Raw genomic sequence first — 27188 nt, forward strand, 5'->3', positions numbered from 1 at the left:
TGATTTTTATTAATATTTATTAATATTATTTGATTACCCGGGCTAGTATGTTTTAGATGGGCATCTATTTTTATGTACAACTGATTTAAAAATTTTTTTTGAATTTCACCAGATGTCTACAATTTTTAAGATTTTAAAAAATATTTTAATACAAATGAAACAAGGAAAAAGATTTTTAAAAGGTTGTTTAAACTTGATTATTTTTCTAAATGAATTATAAACTATAAAATTGAATAAAATATTTCTAACAGTATGTTTTAATTATTTACAATTGTGTCATTTTATTAATATGTATTATGAATCTCAAAAAGACATGAATATTATAGGAAATTTTAAAAATGCAGTTGAGTAAAATAAGAAAAAATTAAACCAAATCATACTGTTCAGAGATAATTACTTTTAAATTTGGTATCCAGTGTATTATTTCATACTTTTTCTCATGCATATATATGTGTGTATTTTATATATTTTTTTAATAAAATGAGATTGTGCTTGGTAGAAGTGAATTAAAGCTATGTTCAGTTTACTGTTCAGCTCATTCATAAATTTTGTATAAACACTGTTCAGCTGTTATTTTTCTCAAATATGTAGTGATGTCTAGGTTCTATACTTCACATATGAGCTTGCGTGTTAGCCTCTCTGAATAGGACTTACTGCAGACCTTCCTTCAGTATGTCATCTGTTTTACTTGAGTATGTCTAGTCAAGCACTCCCTGCCTCTCCATCCACAGTTTCTGTAGTCACTGTTACCACCTAGGATCAGAAGCCCATTTTTCTACTACTTGGGACAAGGAGAGGAAGAGAGAATGCAAGGGATTAATTCCCTCCTACACATATTTCAAAGAACTATGCTAGCTCTTACTCTACTAACCCTCCCTTCTCTTTGCTGCCTAAGAGTTTGAATAGCTTCTGTTTTCTGTGAGTTTGGGAATGTGTTTTACTTTTTCTACTCCATTCATTGTCATTTGCTCATTGGGCAGTTATTTGTTGGATACTGACTGTGTGTATAGGGCACACTTCAAAGCACTGGAGATACAGCAGTAAAAAGTCATACAAGACCATTGTCCTTAAGGGAAAAGAAAGAATTGAACAAATAATGAATAGCATAAGTATTTTACAAAAACAATGTAGTACTAGAGTGAAAAGGTGTATGTACATATGATGAAGAGGACCTGCTTTAGTAAGAATGGCCATCTTCCTTACTTAGGAATTTTTCATAAACTCTGGTCCAATAAGATAACTTTCTATGATTATGAGACTAGGAAGAACAGGATGCTGAAGTGTTTCTCCTTAAGCTACATCTACCGTTGTTTAATAGGCAAACATCACTGAAAAAAATTAGAAATAAGTTTTTTGTTAACTTGGGTTTCCATATGTGTATATAAATAATGTGTATAAAAACTGTAAGCAGTACACTACCACTAAAATAGATACCTATTTAATGGAAATAAAATCTTTTGAATATTTTTATAATGTCCACATGTAAGCTGCGTGGTACAGTTATAGGCTGTGTTATGGACCATGAGGTAGTTAGTTGACATTGACCTGACATTAGAAAAGCCAGCTGACATTCTACAAGTGAGTTATGCATAGTATGTGAGTTGTTTATAGTAATGATTAACTTACACTTTTATCTAGGTATTAAATGGCTAGTATGCCTTCCAAAAAGTTCTGGTATAGAAAATTTCATGTTATACAATCCCTTAATTCCATTATAAAGATTACTCTCACTAAACATTGAACAACTATTTAAAACATGTTATTAAAGAGGTACCAAACATGCCCAGGGCACTCCATGTTTTGGTTTGCCCCTGCTATTATGTTGTCTGATTTATTTTTTCTCATTTAATTCATCTTGAACCTCTTTCCATACCAGTAAATAAATATCTTCATTATAAATTTAATTATGGTTTATCATGATTAATCACAATTTATTTAACCAAATTTCTGTTGTTGAACTTTAATTTTCTTGCCATTAGAAAAATGTTGTCATAGGGCGCCTGGGTGGCTCAGTTGGTTGGGCGACTGCCTTCGGCTCAGGTCATGATCCTGGAGTCACAGGATCGAGTCCCGCATAGGGCTCCCTGCTCGGCGGGGAGTCTGCTTCTCCCTCTGACCCTCCTCCCTCTCATGCTCTCTGTCTCTCAGTTTCTCTCTCTCAAATAAATAAATAAAATCTTTAAAAAAAAGAAAAAAAAAAAAGAAAAATGTTGTCATGAACAACTTTGTATTTGCATCTGTGTAGTTTTCCAGTTGTTACATGTAAATTTAAAAATTTGTAAATGAGATTACTAGCTTTTAATACTCTTGATTCATGTTGCTAAACTGCCTTCCAGAAAGAGTGTACCAACCTCTAATTCCAGCAGTATTATTTATGCTAGAGTACCCATTTCTACATATCCATACCAAACCTTTATAATTATTTGCCAATTAGAGCTATATAGTAGGATGTGATTGATTTGCTTTTTTGAATACAGTGAACTGAATATTTTTTCATTTGATTAGCAAATCAGACTTTCCTCACTCCTTCCTGTGGCTTCCCTTTCTGTGGCGTGATCACGATAGGAGGATATATTTGCGTATGTCTGAGTGTGCGTGCATATGTATGTGTGTGTGTTACAAGAGAGTAAATGAAATGGCCATTTATGTACTTTGTTCATTTTTTTCTGGTTGATATTTATCTTTTCCTAAGGATTTTCAAAATACTTCATATATTAAGGAATTAGTACCAGATATCAATCCAATATTTATCACATATGTTGCAGATTCCCCCAGTTTGATCTTAGACTTCTAATTTTGTTTCATGTCTACAGAAGTATTAAATTATATGTTAAACTGTTTATACATTGTTGATGAGACACTAAGGGAGACTAAGCAGACATGGCAAGAAATACGATTTATAATCCTTGATTGATGTTCAGTTAAGGGGAATAACTGCTAGGAAGAACATGAACTAAATGATGTATCTCTAATTCTAAAATGTCATTGTAAGAACAGTAACACAAAACTTGAAGACAGTATTATCATTGTATATATCATATTTCAAGTAAGGTGAAATGATGAGATTTTTTAGAATTTACTAGGAAAGTATAGTTGTCAGAACCATTTAATTAACGAAATATAATTGCTTATATTTGAACTTTGCTGCACAGTAAATTTTTAAATTTTTAACTCTCCAGTTTCTGCAATATAGTTAACTGTACATGTCATTTTTTTTAATTTCTAGAAACATATTACTTTCAAAATCAATTATATGCATAGCTTGTAATAAAATTTATACTTGGGTAAATGATATTTTAAATTACTGTCTTCTTTTGAAAATATGGTCTTAGCAAGTTAAAAAAATCTAATACTATGTAGTGCTGATTGTTGTGTACTTGTAAATACAATGAAAAGTGGTATAGAATGAATTATTTTTTTTTTGCTCTACTATGGCTTTAATAGCAGGGATGATTACTTGCAAATGAACAGCTGCATCTTTAGCACCACAGGCTTAAATTAGGGTCCCAAAGTCCCATAGGTTTTACATTCCATGACATGTTAGCAAGAAACTTACAAATATAGAAAGGCTCATGTTCTAAGATGGAACACAATTCATATAATATCCATGATTAGCAAAGCAAATAAAATTCAGATGAACAGCAGGCTATATAAGAGAAATAGGAAATGATGAAAGAGAAAAAAAGAAAGAAGAAACTAGTTGGTTTCTGTTAAAGTTGAATAACAGTAAAAACAAACCATTTTCATCATATTAGCAGTATTGATGAAGTTGATTTAGTTGATACTATTACTCTGAGCAACTAATACAATTATTTGAAATTTCTCATTTTGTTGTAATCTGAAATATTTTCACATAGCTCTTGTAAAACTTAATGATATAAACTTCTAGGCCATGTGAGTTTTTCCCTTATTTTCATTTTTATAAATGAGAAAAGAATGACTGAAAACTTTGAATTCATAATAAATAAACAGTTCAAGTTAAGATTTGGTTATTTTAATAGACGAAATTTTTATAACAGCATAGTGAATATTTTGTTCTGCTCAAATAATTACTAAACTTTAAAATCTGTTGTATCAAATATAGTATCAGTTTTGCTCGAAGTTTACTGAAAATGAGAATGAAGAACTCTCAATACAAAAAGAGATAGTACCTGATTGTTTACCAATACCTGTGTCTTTTTCTTAGTACGATAATAATTAAAAATGAATTTCCTAGCTGTATTAACAAGAAGCTACACTAATCTGACCATTCTTTCCCTATACTTAAAAATTATGTCAAAATTCAAAACAAATCTATTGATCACTTCAGTTAGACATACTTCCAGTAAATTTTTCATTAAAATAATCTTAACAGGGCGCCTGGGTGGCTCAGATGGTTAAGCGTCTGCCTTCGGCTCAGGTCATGATCTCAGGGTCCTGGGATCGAGTCCCGCATTGGGTTCCCTGCTCAGTGCAGAGCCTGCTTCTCCCTCTCCCTCTGCCACTCCCTCTGCTTGTGCTCTTCTGTCTCTCTGTCAAATAAATAAATAAAATCTTTAAAAAAAAAATAATAATAATCTTAACAGTTGGCATTCATCAGCCCTTAATATTGTGTTGTACACATACATGTATTTGCATATGGGATTTGTATACCTGTTCATATGCAATTAAACCAACATGTAGCCCTTCTTTCCTAGCACTTGTACAGCTAGATGTCATTATGCAGCCTCTTTATTTTCTCTGGCCCTAGATATACTAGCAAAATAATATTATCTTAGCAATATCTGGACAGTGGTAATGGAAATTATTTCCAATCTTAAGATGATATTATACCTTCCTTTTTTAACATCTTGGCTTTATGTTTTACAAATAATAGTGGATGGCTACTTTTAAAATTATAAGGTGAGCCCTTCAAATATGAATTTGATTTGTAACATCTGCAAAATATTGCTTGCTTGGGGAGGATGTTAACAGGTGTTACATGCAAAAAGCTGTCATGGATAAATAAATTTATTTATAAAAAGTTAAATGGGTTTCCTTATTGTAGGACTTCATATTTTTTAATATGCTAATATGTATTATGAATCATTCAGAGAGGAGGTTATTATATTCAGTTTTTCCCTTCAAAAGTATTGGACCAGAAATTCCTTTTTTTCATGGAGCATAAGTGTTATATAAAATTTACTTAGAGAAGTGCTAGACTAGCATTTGGGGGTTTTAATGCTTTAAAAAATCTTGATCTCCTTCTTCAACTTATCTTTTAAAAAGGTGATTATATAACACAATTATGTTTTTTTTCTTTTAAGAACTACTTCTCACAATTCCTGAATTTTCTTGAGGTGGCAACTTCAAAACTTTTACCAATGCAGTCATATTACTCAACTCATAATAATATCTGTTTTTCTTATAAATACTTTGTATGATCTGGGTTCTTCATTTCTTTCCGTCTTCATCTCTTTTCATATTTCACTTGAACGTTTTTCCCAACTCTGTGGAGCTACTTACATGGGACATCATGGTTCTGACAAACCTTTTGTTCTCAAACTTCCTTACCTTAACACATGTAGTTCTCTCTTCCTAGAATGGGCCTTTCTTATTTCGTATCTGCTGGTGAACTCTTCCTTCATATGACTTAGAACTCAGATTGAGACCCACTCAGTAAAGCTTTACTGAGCTAATACCTGCCATCTATTTATACCTCCATTTAGTCACTTATTAGATCATGAATATTTATTAAGTATTTGACACACATACATGTATGCCTGGATGCTTTGGGTGTAAGGGTGAACAATATAAACGTATCAACAAAGAGCTCACATTCTCAATGGGCTGGACAGACAAGTGAATAGGCAACTATAATAATCCATGATAATTGCTACTTTGGGCAAGTACAGAGTCCTGTGGATACACATAAGGAGAGCACTTAACCTAGACTATGGAAACGCAGTAACACTTTGGGAAACTGATAACTGGTCAGAGATTTAAGAGAGAAATAGGGCTTACTGAGGTAAAAGGATGACTGCAAGCAGAACATCTAAGAAAAAAGTTAAAAACAGAGATGTACTTACTTGAAAATACATGAAATTACTAGGGAAATAGTCAAGCAGACATTGATAATTATGTGGTGTAGTTGTTACATAGTATTAACCATAGTACTATAATATTACCAAATACTGTGGCTTTGAAAACTCTAGGTCTGAACTTTGAGACCATGTTGGAATTGACTGTGACTAATAAGGTAGTATTCTACTATGTTTGTAACATTTTATAAGTCACACATATTGAATTTGTTTCTCTATACCATAGCCATACAACTATATAATAGAAAGGAAGCCCTAACTGGATTTTCATAAAAGAGCAAATTTTCAACAAGCTTGGAATAGATTAGTTGTGTACACCTCTTATGCTAAAATGGTATCTGAGGAACAAAGGAGTGCATAAAGTCATGTATATTTTCTCCAGACTAAGTGTACTCAAAGTCTTTGTAAATTTTTTTGCAGCTACATACTATTGTACCCATGAAGTTTCTATATCACTTTGTTATTTTCCTTTTTTTGAATTACAGGTAAAGAATAGTAGCCTATAGGGGTGCCTGGGTGGCTCAGTCGTTAAGCATCTGCCTTCGGCTTAGGTCATGATCTCAGGGTCCTGGGATCGAGCCCCGCGTCGGGCTCCCTGCTCAGTGGGGAGCCTGCTTCTCCCTCTCCTACTCCCCCTGCTTGTGTTCCCTCTCTCGCTGTGTCTCTCTCTGTCAAATAAATCTTTAAAAAAAAAAAAAAAAAGAATAGTAGCCTATAGCTTCAAAGTTTCCTATCAGTAGGGACTTTGTCCCCTATGTTATTAGAAATTGGACACAGAAGAAAAACCAGTCTGTTATGTCTAGCACATTCACATTGTTTTATGTATAGTTCTAGGTTGTTGGTCTCTAATTTTAAATACGCCAGAACAATTTATAAGAAGACTGTGGGTAAATTTCCAAAATGTTTATTCCTTTTAAATCAGTTCACAGAAAATTTCTTAACAATATTCCCAGGTTTAACCCGTCAGGGCTCTTTTATAGGTCTTATTCAGAAATAAGGCTCTTTATAAAGTATTCAGACAAATTTACTCCTAATGTCAAGTTTGTGTTGTGTTCATTTGTGTTTCTGTGATATTTCACCTTGGTGTAATACACTGTATTTGCTTATAACATATGCAGATGCCTATAATTTTGATTCAACAAAAGAAAAAGACTAAAGATAGTTCTACTCTAATAAAATTATTTTACTATTAAGGTTAATAAGTGGGCATTTATTTTATTTTCAAAATATTTGAGTTGATTATAGATGCTTACAAAATAATGGTTCCATTGGATCTGTTAGAGACTCATTGAATAAATAAATAATGTTTTTATGCCCTTTAGAAATATCCCATAATACCACTTTCTTTTTCATTTATTAAATAGAAATGAACTCTTATTTAAAGTCAGATGTTCTCAAATTTTTACATAGAAGTGGTCATGATCAATACATTAAAACTTTGATTTAGCTCTAATATAAACTAGCAGACTTTGGTCAGATAATTTAATTGAAAAAGACATTTATTTTTTTTTTCCTAGCAGTGGGTAGTTTTGGTATTCTAGTAGGTGCCAAACTTAAAATGTCACCCTTTGATATGTAGCAGTATTATAAGCCTTAATTTGTGGTCAGGATTTGATATTTTATCATTACAATTATTAGGTTTGATTGGTTCACTGAGAATTGGTTTACTTGGATTTTTTTCCTTGGGAAAACCCTTTATAAAATTATTCTGTGGAAATGGGTGTACCTTAGAAGGAATAATCATAAGACATTGAGCTGAGTTCCTATCCATTGATCCACTGATGTTTCTAAAAGAATGGTTAGAAAGAACATATCTTTTGAAATAGAAATGTATGGTGGATATATTCATTTGTAGATTTTAGTAGGATATCATGTATGATAATGACCCTTAGTAAATAGAAAATCGTCTAATAATGGTCCTTTGTTGTACATGGTTCTGTTGGTAGTTCATTTGTTTAATACTTCTCTCTATATACATTTTCCCTCTTCTTTTGGTATTTATAATAGAGTTTAATGTAATCAATATGGATCAATAAAATCTTACTGTAATGTGGTTTATCCAAGGCCATAACTTTAACTCATTAAATGAATAATTCTTTATTAACAATCTGCTAAGTTTTGAGCTGGGGATATATCTGAGAACAAAACAGTCAGGGTTTCTGTTCTCTTTGACCTTTTTTGTTCTAATTGAGAGAGGCAACAATGAAGTAAACAAATTACAACAAACAAGAATTTCAGAAAGTGGTAAGAATCATGGAGAAAGTAAAGAACTTAAAGTGAATGAGAGTGAGCTATTGTGTGGTTGTTAAGTGAGACCTCTCTGATGAGGTGTCACTGAACCATGGTCTTACTGTGAGAAAGGGGCCAATGTAAGAAAAGACAGAGAATTATGCTCCTAAGGTAGAAGTCAGTAGGAAAAAAAGGCCTAAGCAAGAACAAGCCTTGGCATGTTCCAGTGACTAAAAAAGACCCAACTCCCTGGAGTGAAGAAAAAGAGAGGGAGAGTAATATGAGATGAGGAGTGAGAACTAAGTGGAGGCCAAATCATGATGGGTTTTGAAAGCCAGAGTAAAATTTGGATTTAACTCTAAGATGAGAATACACTGATTTTAAACTGGTAAATTACATATAATTGGCATATTCAAGAAATTATTTTGAACAAGGAGTGGATTTATAGAGATGCAAGAAGTGAAGCAGCCTGTCCTGTTTAGAGACAATGATGGCTTGGACTAGGGAGGTGTCAGTAGAGAGTAAATTCGTAATATATTTTTATGATGTTTACAACCATGGAACTAAGTAGTTAATGTAGCAAGAGTATAGCAGCCAGAAAGCCAAAGGAAGAAAGTGTTTGCATAAGGCAGAAATGGTTAACTGAGGCTACGGTATGGAGAGAAAAGATAAAATACCATAATACTATACCAGTTATTATTTGTCTTCATTGCTGTAATTTACCAACATCCCTATCATTCTGCCTTATTGACTGAAAACTTTAGCGTCTGATTTACTATCTACCTCTATACCTGTACTCCTGTTCAGCCTTTGTTTCCAAAAACTTTGAGAGAAAATATAATGGTAAAGACGGCAAGGGAGTGGCCAAGTGAAGCAAGGAAAATATCTAAATAGTTTGTGACCCCGAGTAACCTGGGTTATGACAGAATAAAAACTGCCCCAGTTGAGAGTGTTCCGTGGTACATAAAGAACTAAAGGAACAGACAAATATAATGAAGGGGTGAAACTAAAAGGAACATTCATAAAAGAGGTTTTGGATATGGAGCATGTGTTGAAACTGAAGTAACAGAGGGCACAATAAAGAGGTTTAGGGGACAGAGAAAGGTAGGGAATTGGGTCAAATTTAGAGACATAGAGAAGACTATTAACATAAAAATCTGATGTGATGACTAGAGAGACTTCTGCTGGTAATGTGGATATATAGGAATATGAGGAATGGAAATCTCTTATAGGAAGACGAACAGTTAAAGTTTAGTCCTGTTTATTATTTGAAAGGTCTGATACCACTGACCATTCTTTTCTGCTCCTTAAATGATGTAGTGTTCTTTAATGGGAGAGGAGCAGGGGTAGTGAGATACTGAGGTGTGGTAACCACTGGACAGGGGAACAGTTGACTCAAATGAACTAACTGAAGGAAACTCCAGGACTTATTTACAGGGGCAGGTTAATGAGTAAAAGCAGGAGGCCAGAAACTACATAGAAAGTGAACAGGAAACCAAAGACCTGAACCCCTTCTAAAAGAAAGGAGGCCAGAGGAAAGAAAGCCAGTCATCTGTCCTCACATGGATCAGAAGCCAGTGGGTGACTGGGAGTCCAAGGATCTGTCTTCAAGTGGATTAGAAGTCAAGAGGACTATCCAAAGGGTCAGGAGGTTTAAGTCTATGGAGACTTATGTATTCCTATGATAGTGCATGAATATATCTTGACAAGGAATCACTCTGTTACATGCAGGTAATATCTAGCCTGAGATTTCTCCAGTTGACAGACCTTATTTGTAACCTTATAGTAGTTCAGAGTAACAGAGACAAAGGTACGAGACAGGCTTATATGAAACAGGAATTGGAATTACAGAAAATTATTCTTATAGAAAAACAGTTTTGCCATTTTCTAGGACATATTTTTGAAACTAAGAATATAATAGGTAAGTCAATTAATTTTATTTCATGATATCACAGAAACTCATCAGAACAGTAGCTACCTGTTTTGAGCTAGTCAAACTGGTGTTAGATGTATTATCTATTTTCATATCTCATCTTTAGTCCTTGTAATTCTAATAAATTCTGATATTCTTTAGTTTATAATTCTTTAATACTCTGCTGAAAAAATGAATTGACAACATACTCCATTGTCTTTTCACAACAGAGAATACAAAAGTAATTTTTAGCAATTGAGTGAAAAGCTTTGAAAAACTTCTGAGCCTCACCTTCAGCCTCCAAATATGTGGAGGCTGTGGCATGCTGCGTCATTTATTTAAATAGATTTTTCTACTTATTCTCAAAATTATGGTCATAGCAAAACTATCATGCACGGTGAGAGAGTATAGATTGGCAGGATGTCTTACTGGTAAGTTTGTATTTTCTTTCTTAATAAAATATGGCCATTTTTTTCAACATGATAAAAGGCATTTGTGGAATCCACAGCTAACATTACATCTAATAGTGAAATTCTGAAACCTTTAATCCTAAGATCAAGAACAAGACAAGGATACCTGCTTTCATCACTGTTATTCAACACTGTACTGGTAGTTCTAGCCAGAATGAACAGGGAAAGATTTTAAAAGGCATCCATATTGGAAAGGAGGAAGTAAAACTATCTCTTTCACAGATGACATGATCCTATGTATATAATATATATGCATATATATTATATATATAGGAACTCCAAAGAATCTATAAAAAACTACCAGAACTAATAAACAAATACAGCAGATTTATAGGGTGTAAAGATCAGCACACAAAAATCAATGTATTTGTGTACACCAGCAATGAGCAATCCCAAAAGGAAATTAAAAAAGCAATTTCATGTGCAACAGCATCTAAAAGAATAAAATACCTAGGAATAAGTTTAACCAAGGAGATGAAAGACCAAAGACCTAAATAAGTGGAAAACCATCCAGTGTTCATTGGTACAAAAACTTAATATTAAGATGCCAATACTACCCAAAGCAATCTACAAATTCAATTAACTCTCTATTAAAATTCCAACAGCCTTTTTTTACACAAATGGAAAACACAGTCTTCAAATTCATGTGGAATTTCAAGGGGCCTTGAATATCTAAAACAATCTTGAAAAAGTACGAAGTTGGGGATTCACTTTTCCCAATTTCAAACATTACTACAAAGCTACAGTAATCAGAACATTGTGATGCTTACATAGGGATAGACATAAAGACCAATGGAATGTAATTGACAGTCCAGAAATAAACCTATATACATGAAGGTATTTGTAAATCAAATATAAAGGTTTCTAGGATATATAAAGAACTAAAACTCTACAACAAAAAGACAAAAACCAAATTATGGGGAGAGGGGATGAATAGACATATCTCCACAGAGAATATACAAATTGTCAATAAGCAATGAAAACATACTCAACATTATTAATCATTAGGGGAATGCAAATCAATTATACAAGTGATGGCTAGTTACTAAAAATAAAGGAAGAATAGGTGTTAGTGAGGAGATGGAGAAATCAGAGTCCTTATACATTGATGGTGGGAATGTAAAATGGTGCAGCACTTGTGGATTAAGCTCTTTCTCAAAAATCTACATATAGAATTACCATATTGCCCAGCAATTCCACTCCTAGATATATACCCGAAAGAACTGAAGACATAGACCCAAGCAGATACCTGTACCTTAATGTTAATTGCAGCATTATTCACAGTGGTCAAAAGATGGAAACAGCCCAAGTGTCCATCAACAGATGAACGGATGAACAATGTGATATATAGACACATGGGAAAATTATTTAGCCATAGAAAGGAATGAAGTTTTGATATATGCTACAACATAACTGAAAAAAAAAATATGTGAAGTGAAAAAAGGAAGATAGGAAAGGGCAAATACTGTATGATTCTACTTATATGAAATATTTAGAATAGGCAAATTCATAAAAACAGAAAGTAGATTAGAGGTTACAAAGGAATGTGGGGAGGAAGAGATGGGGATTTATTTCTTAATGGTTACACACTTTCTGTTTGAAATGATAAAAAAATTTGGAAATACATGGAGATATTTGTACAACCTTGTGAATATAATTAATGCCACTGAATTGCATAATTAAAAGTGGTTTCAATGGCAAATTTTATGTTATATGTAATTTACCACAATTGTAAAATATTTTGCTGTTTTGTATCATCTCAACACAAGTTAAAACTGTGCTCAAAATTAATACCTTTTTAAGAAAATAATCCTCTTTAATGAAGATTCCATATACTCCTGAAATTTTTATCATTTTCCCAAACTTTACAAATTTACCTTCCCATATTCCTCCCCCCAGCAAGTTAATGGGTCACAATTCTTTCTCCTTCCTCTACATTCATTTGATATAGTGCATGTGAGCAACAGTGTGACATTTGTTATCTTTCACTAACTTGAATAATTTGCTACCTCTTAAAACCTATGCAAATGTGGGCCTTGTCTTTGTATTTGATTTATAAGCTCCTGATAAAGATGGGAGTCTTTTTCAAAATAACTCTATTTTTAAAGAAAATATGGAATAAAGTCTCTGCTTATACTTTGGTAATGCATTAATCTATATTGGACCTCAAAGTGATAATTTATATGTTAGGAACAGGACTGTCAACAGAGATGTTCATCTTGTTGCTCTCAGCTTACATCAGCAGCACTTCTCAGATTTTTTAGGATGCTGCATATCCAGTGGTATGTTTCTTTCCTTACCTTCAGATGACTTTGATTAGCTATGCATGCTCCCACTGGTTACACTTCTGAGTTTCTACGCTTAGTTTGATATCACATGTTTGTTGCAAGCTGTTTTTCCAGCTTCCAAATATGGTCTGCAGACTTCTGCAAGTGAATTCCTGTTAGTACGTAAGGAATAACTAGAAAAATTCTAAGTGCAATTTGTCTGACAGCAAAAATTTAAGAATACAAAAATCAGTGTCAAAAATGGTAACAGTAATTGGTAGTGGAAGGAAAGTCAGGAAGTCTATTTTACATATACATATAAAAACATAATTAAACTTTTAATAAAACTTAGTCATGGCAGTTTTATATTCCTATAATCTGTGATGGAAGTTAAAAGGTAATAATACTGACCAAACTAGGATTGTGGGTTGAATGAACAACTAGTCATCATTATAACTGTTGGTAGGACCTTTTGCATGGCCTCAGAATTTAAAAACTGCAAATGAATTACAATATATATGAAAACAATTGCAATTGTTACTTAGAATTTTCAGATGTCTGCTTTCAAACCTTGGGGTTCTTCAAAAGTTAGGATCTCCTATGCTCCCGATGCTACTTTATGGGAATGGCTATTTAAAAGTAAATGACCATGCCATTTGCATGGATGGGACAGAGAATGAGTAAATAAGAAGCTGGACATGTACTCTAATTCCCATTCATTCTCTCATCTTAAATTCTTTGAAGAATGAGTATTTTCAGATTTTTCTTAAAAGTATACTTTCATTATTTGGCTTGACTGAGTATATATCAGTGTATATATCAGTGTTAAAGCATGCTCTGTAAACAGAATCAAGGCTTTGCTACCTTGTGACTAAAGCTTGTTATAATGGCCCTTTTCAAATTTTTACAGCTTAGAAGTAGAGACATAATTGTGTGGAGAGTTAATTACCTGGAGAAGAAAAGCAATTACTTTGTAGCATAAGATATCAACTCCTATGATTTCCTTTTTAAAAAAAGCCTCTTCTTGAAATGGTATATTTTTTCCTTAGAAATTGTAAGGTAGGAGGAAATATTATCAAATGTGCATAACTGTACAGTGGTAATAAAAGCTGCAATTACAAATTGAACTTACTTTTTATAGAAATTTCCCTAAGTGCTTTTGTTGATTTGAAAACTTGTTTTAAAAAATTTGCTAACAGTCCACACAATTGTTAACCATCTCCTGTGGTTGTCTGTTCTCTGTAAGAAAGGTCAATCCTTTCTTTCATTTTATGCCAGATTTGGAATAAATCTGTGAAGTGATACTAACTCAGTGTATATAAAAAAATTATCAGACTTGGGTGAAAATTATTTTTCCATCATCAAGCTGAAACATGTGACTTTCTTAAACGGATGTAATTTGGTAGCTAGCTAACATTACATTTTCAGAAGGTATATGTTGTAATGGAAAGAATATAGTATTTGACAAAACCTGCATCTCTCTGCATTTGTTAGTTATGTGTCCTTGGCCCAACTGCTTCAAGATAATATTTGCCCTGGTTATTGTGAGTATTAAATGAGATAGTATATAACACATAATGTACAATTATATTAATAATATATTAAATGCATGTATTATGACATACATATTTTATATAAATCATAAGATGGTTTGTTAATTTAACTAAGTATAATCAACATTTAAAGCACTCAGCTTACAATGATATTCTGAGATACGTATTGTAAAATTGCTTAAAATTTTAAGTTAGCTCTTCCCAATGAGTAATAGGGACATGGAAAAGAAAGCAAGCCAAAGGAAAAGATGTATGGTTGTGAACTTCAGAGGAGACCTTTGAATGGCTTCATTTCTTGAAATGACTAGAGTATATATTTTCCCCTGAAAGAATGTAATACCATATTTCTACACCTACCAGGCCTTAAATATCCTTAAATGGGGCTTTTGCTGGTGTAATTACCTTAAATACCCTTAAATGGGACTTTTCCTGATATAATTACAGCAATAAATATGGAATGTGTGTAAATCAACTATTTATAAAGGCATTAATAGGAATAGATGTTTCTTATAAATGGATCATTGTAGAGGATACATATTAAAGACATGGTAACATTATCTGTTGAAAGGTAGTATATTAAAAGCATGTATTTTCAAGTATTAAAATCTTTCAACAGTTTTAATCTGTTAAATTTATCATTACTATTACTGTTATTTTCATCTTTTAAAATAATTTACATTTTGTTCTGTCTAACCTGAAATTTGTATAGCATGTTATTACAAATGATGGGTAATCTGTAGTATATTTTTAATAGTTAAACTGAAGGAAAGCTAACGAGCTAATGCTTCTGCTTTTTTTAAACCACAAAAACATGCGAGTAATTAAATTACCATGATTATAGATTGAGAATAGTGAAATACTTCTTGAAAATGGCTTTATTCATTTATTTTTTCTTTTTTATTATTATGCTAATCACCATACATTACATCATTAGTTTTTTTTATTATGTTATGTTAATCACCATACATTACATCATTAGTTTTTGATGTAGTGTTCCATGATTCATTGTTTGCGTATAACACCTGGTCCTCCATGCAGTACATGCCCTCTTTAATACCCATCACCAGGCTAACCCATCCCCCCACACACCTCCCCTCTAGAACCCTCAGTTTGTTTCTCAGAGTCCATAGTCTCTCATGGCTTTATTCATTCAAAAAAATGATACTCTCTGTTTCAGTTTCATTATTGAAGTATAGATGACATAATATGTTATATTAGTTTCAAGTGTACAACATAGTGATTCAACAATTCTGTTCAATACCCAGTGCTCATCCCAATAATTGTAGTCACCCTCTGTCACATACAGTGTTATTATAATAGTATTGACCATGTTCCCTATGTTATACATTTCATCTCTATGATTTATTTATTTTATAACTGGAAGTTTGTAACTTTTAAGCCCCTTCACCTATTTCACCCATTCCCCACCCCATACCCCTCTGGCAACCATCAGTTTGTTTTCTGTATTTATGAGTCTGTTTTTGCCTTTCTAAAATATTTTTTGTTGTTCATTTAAGATAAATTGACTTACATAAATCTTGGGATTACCACTTTATTACTGCCCAGAACTATATAGTTGAGTCCAAGTTATTATGGAAATGTTAAATATATTTGAAAATATATAATAAATTGGGAGATACTTCTTAAAATGGTAGAAACTAATGTTATATTGAAAAAATGAATCTTTATTCAGAATATATGCTGCCCAGAATAAGTAATTTCTCAGTGCTAATAAGAAGCTGTTATCTTACTGTAAAAATTATCAAAATATGTCATGTTTTGTTCTAAATCTCAGTTTTTGCCTATTGCAAAGTTAACTGGCACTTCCACTTTCTCAGTCCTTTTCAAGGCCAAAATCATTGTCAATAGGCTATCCTAGAATTACTAATATTCTACTTTATTTTATATTGATTTTTCATTTTGAGATGTTTCACTGTCATTCATCCAACGAGATCCCTTACTTTAGATTGATACTGTTATTTCCTAAAGAATTATATATTTGCATTCTTATCATAAGATACTAGGTTATATTCTCCATAAGACTATAAACTAATGGATTTTCTTACACCCAAACAAAATGTTCACTAATTTTCATTATAGTTGACAATTGGAAATATGTGGATCAAATCACTAGTATATGCCCATTATTCTAGACTAGATTCATTCTAATGGATATGATAATTTATAACTTACTGTATTTTTTGAAATTATTTCCCCAGATATATCTGTTTTATACACATTGACTGATCTTATAAACCCAAAGAAGGTAACTGGTTTGATAGACATTTTATGAATAAATAGTTCTTAAAATCAATCACATATGTTTTCAATCTACAGATAAGAACATTTAGAGTCACTTTTTCATTTATTCAAAAAATACTTCTTAAACATCTGCAGTATACCGGGCACTATTCTAGATACTTGAGGATACAGTAGTGAACATACACACAAGGTCCCTTTCATATTTTACTTCAATTTTTATCTTTGCTCATGCTGTTATTGTTCTCAAATTTTCTCCATAGCATGAATTCATTTTGTATTCTCTCTATATATTTTGTTTTATGTATAGTATCTACAGGAACTAGAATATGAACTCCCATGAAAAAAGGAAGATTTGTCTGGTCACTCAGCTTCTAGTACAGTACCTAACTTTAAGTAGGGACTTAATAGGTTTTTGTCAAATGAATGAATGAATTGAATGAAATGAGGACAAGGAGTGTGTGATATCCTGAAAGCTAAGTGAAATGTTTTTAGAACCAAATGGTCAACTGTGTCAAATGCTGCTGATGGGTCAAACAACATACAGACATGAAGATTGGATTTACCCAGGTACAGCTGTTATGAATGGTTTGCATGGGGTGAGGAATGAAAGCCATATTAGAGTAGATTCAAGAAAAAAGAAAGTGGTGAAGAAGTAGAAAGAGAATATATCTATAGATAGATATATAAAACTCATTCAAGGAATTTTGAGGGATAAAGAAATTGAGCTGTAACTGGAGAGAAGGGTATGAGGCCAAGGAAGCTTTTGAGATGTTTTTCTTATATTTTAAAAATTCCAAACATACAATAAAAGAATAGTACAGTGAACCCCCTTATGCCCTTCACATATATCAGCAATATCAAGATTTTTGTTGACTTATTTTATTTACTCATTTTTGTTGTTGCTGTAGAAATATCTTGAAGTGAATCCCAGTCATTTTAGCTGTATATATTTCAGTATGCAGCTAAAAAAAAGGAAAAAAATAGTTTTTTATGCAACCTGATGCCATAATCACACCTGTTAAAATTAACAGTAATTCCTTGATACTAATACCTAGTTCTTATCATACTGCTATAATTATTTAAAGTAAAAGTTTTTTGATTCTAGATCCAGTCAAATTCTAATTTACATTTGATAGAGAATGGTCCTTCTTTTATTGAGGAAGCTAGATCAATTGACCTGTAGACTGTCTTACATTCTTGATTTGTATCTTAGCTTCCTCATGGTGTCATTTCATTTATTTTTCTGTTTTCAATATTATTTCAAACTATAATGTAGTGTAAATGTTTGATTAGATTTAGCTTCATCTACTTTGGGAAACATACTTCATAATCAGTGCCCTGTGTGTCATATTTCATCACATCAAGAGGCACATGGTTCACTTCTGTATTCTTACTTATGCTAATGGTGATCAGGGAAGTCAATTGGTGACTGCCTCATGTTTCCATTGAAAATTATCCATTAACTTTTCATCTTATGATTTGATGGTCTTTGCCTAAATCAGTTATTTCATTTACTTTGCCAAAGGGTAATTTTTTAGTTCTGCCATAAAGGGGGGGGGGTCTTTAAAAATTGAATAAATTATAACATTTCTGCTGATGGAGATGATCTAATAGAAAAGGAAAAATTATGATGTAAGAAAGAACTCCAATACATGGAGAAATGGCAAACTTGGTAGATAAGAAGGAATAGAGTCCACTGCATAAGTGATTAGAATACCTCAGGTAGGAGCAGGAACAGTCTAAGTGACTTACTTATTCAAGGTTAGAGTAGCACAGAGTGAATATATTTTATTAAATTTCTATCAGAATTTTGCTATAGAATCTGTTTGATAATTAAACCTAATTTTAGAAGCATGCATTTTCAATATTTGATATTGTATGTGAAATCAAAACTGAAGCCATTTTAAGTTTCACTTTCTGTATTTGACATTGACCCTACTTGTTAGAGTTTTTCTAATTTCTTCCTCAAAAGTGCATTTTTAAATTAATGTGTCTTATACATCTGTATCTTTACATTATAAAAAATGTGGGCATATACTTTTATGTAATTGTTTTTCAGCTTTTGTTGCTAGTCTGTTTCAAAGAGAAGTAAATGCTACTGCTAAACAAATAAAATGATAAATAACTGGCAGTTTAGTTTAGACACTAATGGAGCCTAAAAGGCTTTAAAATGACAAAAACAGCAACTTTTATGATTTATAGGTGCATTTTTGTTACATAGTTTGGTCATATACCTGACAGTTTTCTCTCTTTGTGACTTTCTCCTAAAAATTATAGTTTTGTGTTATCTGAGGGAAAAGGCCATTAGAGTTCAGTAGAAGAATTTGACAGCATCTCTTCTGAGGATTGCAGCAATTCCCATTGGTGGATGTACAATCTCCTTTTTTCCCTTTTTTTTTTTTTTTTTGTGGGAGTAGTTCTAATGATAGTGATATAATTTAATTCTCAAAGAATACATACTGCAAGTCTGAACCTATAAACTATCTCCAAATTATCTCCTATATGCTCTATGAAATTCAGTTTTAGACAATCGTATTTCTTTATGGCTCAGTGGTTTCCATTTACTACCTGTTGGTCTATATACTCTAAAGAGTGTTGTCACTCTGTTGGGGTTACTTTGTCTGACATGATATGTACTGAATTAAATTAGAATTTTAAAAGCAACGTGGATTATATAATCTCTTCAGTTACTTAGTGTCATGTTGTTGTTGTTGTTTCACAATCCCTATTGAGGTTGAGCTGATTTCCTGTTTTGGCATCCCCAAAAGAGCACTCTGTGTTTGTCTCCAAAAGCAGGAATGTAATCTGATCTGTTTTATTTTGTTTCCTGACTTAGATGAGAACATATTGCAATGAGCTACATTGATCAATTATTATTATACTTTCTTGTCATTTATTGGACAATTAATACAACCTTGTAAAGACTTCCCCAGAATATCCCTATAAACTAGATCATTTTACCCAAGAACCACAGAGATACATCAAGGTAGACAAGGATGAAGAAAAGCTGATTAGGAGAAACAGGAAATATTAAACCTTCAAACTCGCATTATATTTTTCAGATTCTCTTCATCTTTACAGATGAAAGACATACTTGCTCTCTACTGAAATATTTTGTACAACTTAAGAAACTTAGTTTTTCATTGACTTGAATCTTCATTGTTTAAAATATGAAGATTGAATTTAGGTGTATCCATATAATATTACTCTTTAAATTCTTGTGATCTAAGTCTTTTTTGTAGAAGTAAGAATGATAATCTTTTACTGTTCTTTTAAAAATTATAAACTACTAGAAAAATAGTTTATTGAGGCAGTTAATCCTTAAAGCAATATAAACTCCTTATGATCTTTTTAATGTTTGTAGCTTCGCAAATTTTTCCTTCCAAATGTACTTTAAAAATGTTTTATAGAGTAGCTTAGAATTTTTAAACTGTAATACCAAAAAGAAATGTGTTAAATATTTGGGAGTTTTCATATTAATTAAAAAACAAATATTTTATAAATTTAAAAATAATCATTTTGGGTTTTTTTATAACTGTTTAGTAAAGAAATACTTCTGAGAAGTAAGATTATGTGTTATGTTGGGATGTTGAATTTAATATCAAGCTGCTGTAATGAGGCTCAGAATAGTCTGAAAACTAATCTTTTTTTTTTTTTGCCTTAAAGTTTATCTAGAGTGTATAAAATGAGTTATAGGACCTGTGTATTAGACCCAACCAATTTCATTTTAGTCATATCTCACATATATCTACATTTTATTTACTAGATGTGAAATGAACACTATTAATTAATCTTTATCAATTATCCATAAATTTCAAATTTCATGAACTATTTTTTAAGATTTTATTTATTTATTTATTTATTTGAGAGAGAGAGGGAGAGGGACACTCAGACTCCACGCTGAGCATGGAGCCTGACACGGGACTTGATTTAATGACCCTGAGGTCATGACCTGAGCCAAAATCGAGTCAGATGCTTAACTGAATCACCCAGGCACCCCATAAGCTTTTTAAAATTTTGTTCTTAACTCTGATATTCTGTCTTATTATTAAAATTACATAATAAAGACAGTGTTGACTCATTTATCTAATAAATATTTATTGTGCACCTGTTATGTACCAGGGACTGTTAAAGCCTTTGGGGAAACTACAGCACAAAACAAAACAAGCTAATTTACTATCCTTTGAGAGCTTGCATTCTAGTGACAAAGTTAAAAATTAACAAATATAAAATATCGGGTAGTGTTGTTGCTATGATTAAAAGAAGAACTGGGAAAGTGAATAGAGGGTGGTAGAAATGAAGAAATTTACCTACTATGTAATCTTTCCAAGACCTCCTCTACCCACCAATTTAAATGCTCTCTTCACTCTAGATCATCCATTTGTGCCATCCATATAGGTATGTCCATTATTTTTCATTTCATACAATTGTATAATTGTCTGGCCTGATGTTAGTTTAGTTTTTCGCCCATAAGATATCCTCTCCGAAAGCTGGATCCATCGATCTTCATCTATGTATTACCAGTGTTTAACCCTAAGCCCTTTTATAAGTGCTCAGCAAGTATTTTTTATGTCAAATGAATGAATGATATGCTCAGAACTTCTTAAGATCTCTGGCTCTACTGGAAAACCCAAGGCCCTTTTTGAGACAATTAGAAAAGAATGGGTTAAAAAATGGTAGAAAGGAACATTTATGTATGCATTCACTCTGTTTGGTTCAAATGAACATTTCTAATTAATTAAGAGTTCTACATCTTACATTATTTTATTGGCCTTACTGTATCATCCTATTTCATAGCTTTTTTGAAAAAAATAATAAAATAAGAAGGAAAGTTTTCTGAAAATTAATCTTTTATCCACAGGTACTACTGAACGAGTATGCTTGATCCAGGGAACAGTTGAAGCACTGAATGCAGTTCATGGATTCATTGCAGAAAAAATTCGAGAAATGCCCCAAAATGTGGCCAAGACAGAACCAGTCAGCATTCTACAACCCCAAACCACCGTTAATCCAGATCGCATCAAACAAGTGAGTGTTTAGTTGGGAAATCAAAGAGAAATATCCACAGCATAGTATGAATTCCTTATAAAAGAAGCTTTAACATCTTAGCATATAAAGTTTTTCTTTTCCTAAGCATGCTTAATACATAACAAAGTTGTCATTTTATTTACTTAAAGACTATCAGAGTCTCTTCCTTAGATTGATCAGTTGATTTATTGATTAATTGAATATCTCATTAAAAAATGACTAACACTAAAACATGTTACACTGAGGAGCAATTATGTGGCTCATTTCTTTTGTGATTGCCTTTTAAAAAATTTATAGGCACAAATATGATTGATTTATAGGAATTTAATCTATTTAAAATTACATTCAATTTTTAAATAAAGTATACAAATTGAAATGAAACTATATCCTCAAAATTTCAAATACCATATTTTAATGATATTTGTAGTCTTTAGTATAGTTATTATGCATATAAACTCCTGTTTTGTTAATCTGTTATACTCAACATTTTTTTATAAACAAATATGTATAAGTAGATTTTTATACCTAGCAAATAGTCCTTTGTTAGAAAACAGCTCTTATGTTCTGTATAACATGTAGTATTTATATATATGTTATGAAGGGCCAATGTTCATTTTTAATGTGTGAGATTTTTCTGTAACAAAAATTTTACTTGATAAAAGTGTGAGTTTTTAAGGTTGAATAATGGCTGACATGATGTAGGAGAAAAATGACATTCTTTAATGTTAAATTAGATGAATTCTTCCCCATAAACTCTTAAATTCTCAAAATTTTTTAATGCCTTATGATTATGATTATTGTTTCTGCATTTGCCCTTTTATAATCAGCTACTTCATTTGTGATCATATTATCAGTAAACTATGCTTCAAAAGAAATGTATTATTCTTCATTAATTCACAGAATATTTAATTTACAGAATTTTATATTCATTGTAATAAATTTGAAATGTAGCTCAAAATCTTATTAATTTCATGTTTCTGAATTGAGAAAAAATTTTATACTAAACAGTGTTATGAATATATTATAATTTTACCAACATATAGATAAAAATAAGCCTGCTAATCATACGCAAACATAGGAATTAATAATTAGGTAATATATTTTCAAATTACAGGCTAACATTCAATTTTCTATTAATTACCATTAAAAATTTTTTTCCATGTTTACATCAGGTAGCTGTTATTCCATATAAAATCATTCCATTTTATACTCTTTGTCACTGTCAAATGGTTCAATTTGTATACCCTTTACAACTTTTCAAGGAAGTATATTTTAATTTATGCATGGCAGAATGTAAATAATTTACAGCTCTAAACATCAATAGATTTTTTTATTCTTCACAGCCATTTATAGTTTTGAAATGTTTAGTTTATCTATGCTAAGTGAATACAAGAAATATTTTTAAAACTGACCCCAGGACTCTAGAGGTGGTCAGATTCTAAAACTATGAGTTTAGTTAAAGACTTCTGGGTTAAAATCACCCAGGGCTAAGAACTTACAGAATTGGCCCTAAAGTGTAGGATTTATTGACTTTCTGCCTTCCTCCAGCCTATTACTTCTCTCTTTTCTTTTATAACTTCTGTGAGAAACCTTCAAAAATTTAGAGATGAGTGAACATCTTGATTTTTTAAAAAGTAAAATATACAATGTAGTTTGAGTAGTATGATATCATTGGTATATTTAGGACAATGATATGAATTATTATTTATTATTTTTATAATAGGTAGTACCATCAAATAATGGAATATGAATCATTGTTAAAATTTTGATTTTCTCTATGCAATATGAAATTTGAAGGCTACCACATATCTAGTACCATTATAGATTGATGAAAACCAGAATTTGAAAATGTTTGGTTTATTTTTACTTGCTTTGTTCAGATAATGTTATTTAAATTCAAGATAAGTGTTAAAAAAAATAGTGATTGATTGACTTTTGTGTATTTGCATTCATTTGTAAGCCTTGTAGATATTGATGGAATTAAAATTATTGTTGATTTTAATATTTTCATGTAATCAATAATGTATGCAATTAGAGTATCATTTTAAAAAATTATCAGACAGGTACACTAAATCCAGTAGGACAATATATTTAACCCTTAAACCCTTTCATTGTAAATGTAAAAATTGAAAATTTTACTTGAAAAATCTGGAAAAAAGATCAAAAATATTTCCAAAATATTATTGATCAACAGAGTTTTTTATGTTCTAAGTTTACTATTTTAACAATGTAAGATTTTTTGTTGGGTTATTCTGCAAATAATAAGTAAAGCATATAAATTTAAATGACCACAATTTTATTTCTGAAAATGCTGGTTATCCATTATCAAATAATATGTCCAAAATAAACTGCTCTAGAATATATAAAAACATTTCATATGATATTTATATATGTTGTAGATTATAATACATAGAATCACAGTAAGATTTCTTTTAAATGGTGGTCTTTCCTTTAACTGATAACATTAATCTCTGCTTTGGGCTTTATTTAGTCCTGAAGTTAATTTTAAAAACAATTTCTTTAAAACATCTTTTTAGAATTTCCTTTAGTTAAATTGTACAAAGAATAAAATTAGGATTTTAAAAAATGAGAGAGCTAGAAAATATAACTTCTGCATAGAAATGAATTCATATTGAATATGAAATTATAGATTTTCTTAATGTTTATTACTGCATGTCTATTGTTATGATTGATAATTTTAAGGTCTTGCCTCCTAAAAATGTATAATTTGTATGTAACTTGGACTTAAAATAGGAAATCAAAGTTAGTTCTAAACAAATAAAAGTTGCTTTAAAAGTTCTAATTTCAAACCATATGTCATGGACCTCTAACAGAATATTATATTCTGAATTATGTAATCTAGGTACCGTTGGTAACTGAATAAATTGCATGAACCAGAATATTCTGCCCAAATGAAACCTATCCTTATTGAGTGAATGAGTGCTCAAACAAATATAGTTTCTTAGGAAAATAGTGCAAACTGATCTTGCAGGTCTTTCATATAGTGGAATGATGAAATCTAGCATGACAGCCTTACATCCAACTTCAGATATTAGATGTTGTTCCCTCTCAAATGTTTTTCGTTGTTATTGTTTTATTTTAAAAATATTTATTTGCTAATAGAGGGATTCCAATACTTTATATATTCAAATGATAATAGTAATAATAATTAACAGTATTGAATAATCAAAATATTGTAGTCTTTGTTCTATAACCTTATTAGGATTATTAAGATTATTATTATGATTATTAAGTACCTAATATCACTGTGCTTATTTTACAAGTCAGTATACTAAGAAATTGATATACAGCAAGAGCCAATAAACCAAAGTTAAACATTAATTATAGCATGGAACATACTATTTTTTATCTTTAGGACACACAAATAACAGAGACATTCAGTGATCTTCAAATAATTTAAACCCTGTTTGTAGAAGTTCTGAACTCATTTCTGGAGCACGTCTTTAGCCCAGATTATTTAATACACATTTACCCATTTCCACCTTTTTGTATTTTGAGCATGATACTTTTTTCCCCTCCTAGGATTATTGAAACTTTTCTTCTTTTAAGTCCCTCAAATCCTTCTCTAAATATAGTTGTCTGTACATAATGAGTCAATACAATAAACCCTAAAACAAGGTAGGAACTGCAAACCAGTAATATAGTTAGCATTTGTTAACTTCTTTTGTCTGTTACAGATTTTCAGCAGTTTTTTTTCCCTTTTGGCTCAAATGTATTTTTAAGAAAAGCCACATTAAGAGCAAAGCAATTATAGGCATTTAGAGCATTCTCTTATATTTAAAAAAATCAAATGAAGATATAAGAAATCTTAACTCCGTCAAAAAATTTTACTTCTGTCATGAAAAATTGGCAAAAATAGCACATAATGTGTTCACTATTCATCCATTCTGTCATGAATTTATTAAATTCCTTCTTCCTGAATTGCGGGATATATTAAATTATAGCCCTTGCTCTCTAAAACTAGTTTGGGAGAGATCATAAATGATTAAAATAACTTATAAAAATGTCAAACCGTATTATATACCTAAAGTACAATATAAACAATGTACTATAAAAGTTCAGAGTCGTGTGAAACAAATGTAGGCAGGAGTGACATTTGGTCTTATAAAATGGGCGAAGATTTGAACTGGGCCTTGAAGAGTATATAGGAATTTCCTAATTAAAGGAGAAGAAAGAAAAAGTTATTTTAGGCATGTGAAACAATATGGATTTGAGGAGAAAGATATAATGGTTGAATAGTAAGGAGACTTTTGTGATGGAAATGAAACATTTGGGTTGGAGTTTAGAGGAAATTAATGTTAGATAGGGTGGGACCAGATAATAAAGAGCCTTGGGTGTCTGGTCGAGGGGCATTCTGTAGACTATGGATACTTCCTAATATTTCCCAAAAGAGCTCTTTTAATTTCTCTGGAAAGTTAGAACAAAAGGAGGCACCTCTGCATTTTGTTACCTTCTGTGATAAAAATCCAGACCGACTCTTAGGCTGCCTGTAGGTTCAACTATTGGTTGGAGAAGAGAACTATGACAATTAGCTGAGTGATCTCCTATGCAGATCTTTAGGTTTGAAAGTTTGTAAGTTAATATTTTCTAAACTTCTTTCATGTAACACTCACAAATCTAAGGAATGTTAAGCTTTGTCAGGCTAAATAAATAAAGGTTTGGTGGTCAAGAATGAAGGATGAGTAATATTATAATAATGCTATCTACGGTGTTTATTGTTTCTGTGCCAGCCGTTGTGCTATGCACTTTACATGTAGTCTCACGTTTTATCCATCTTCACAAAAACCTATGAAGCAGGGAAAGAGTACAGAATCCATGTTATACTTATGGAAGCTGATGTTTAAAGGAATTGAGTAACTTACCCAAGGAAATGTAACTGGTAATTGATCTTAACGCTGGGCTATATGGCCTCCAATTTTGAGCAATGCTGATAAAACGAAATCCAATAGATGTCTCTCTTTGCGGACTTTTCAGTGTCTGGAATAAGTTTATCCAAGAAGAGAACCTCATTTAAAATAGAATGTCTTGGGTCAGGGTAAAGTTAAGAGACTATGCAATATTTTAAGAAGATGACAAACACCTAATCTCTTTTGGTAGTGAAGTTGAGACAAATACCTGAAGTTGAAAGATATTTCGAAGTAAAATCTGTAAGGCTTTGAGACTGATTTATTGTAGTTCCAAAATGGTGAGAAAAGAATGAAAAATTATTATATATGGCTTTGAGCCAAGCAGAATGGTGAAGCCTAGAAAGCAGTAAGTGAATTTTAGTTAGGTGCCTGTTTGAGATAATATTTTCATGTGTTGCAGACAGATTGAATAAGTTGTAAGTTAGTATGCTTTTCTCTTGAAGTAGTCTTTTATAGAAGTACAGGTGAGAATGTAAAACT

At 31.5% G+C, this 27188-nt stretch overlaps 1 protein-coding gene across 5 annotated transcripts in view; it reads left to right on the forward strand.

Annotated features, from left to right (window-relative positions):
• Window positions 1-27188, forward strand: part of NOVA1 (NOVA alternative splicing regulator 1) — a 150695-nt gene that overhangs the window by 89148 nt on the left and 34359 nt on the right. For all 5 annotated transcript variants that reach the window (XM_021695457.1, XM_044917988.1, XM_021695458.1 and 2 more), the window contains exon 3: window positions 21614-21780. In XM_021695457.1, the coding sequence (XP_021551132.1) occupies window positions 21614-21780 (167 nt within the window). The remainder of the gene's footprint in view (window positions 1-21613; window positions 21781-27188) is intronic.

This window comes from Neomonachus schauinslandi, chromosome 9, assembly GCF_002201575.2.
Source record: "Neomonachus schauinslandi chromosome 9, ASM220157v2, whole genome shotgun sequence".
NCBI lineage: Eukaryota > Metazoa > Chordata > Mammalia > Carnivora > Phocidae > Neomonachus > Neomonachus schauinslandi.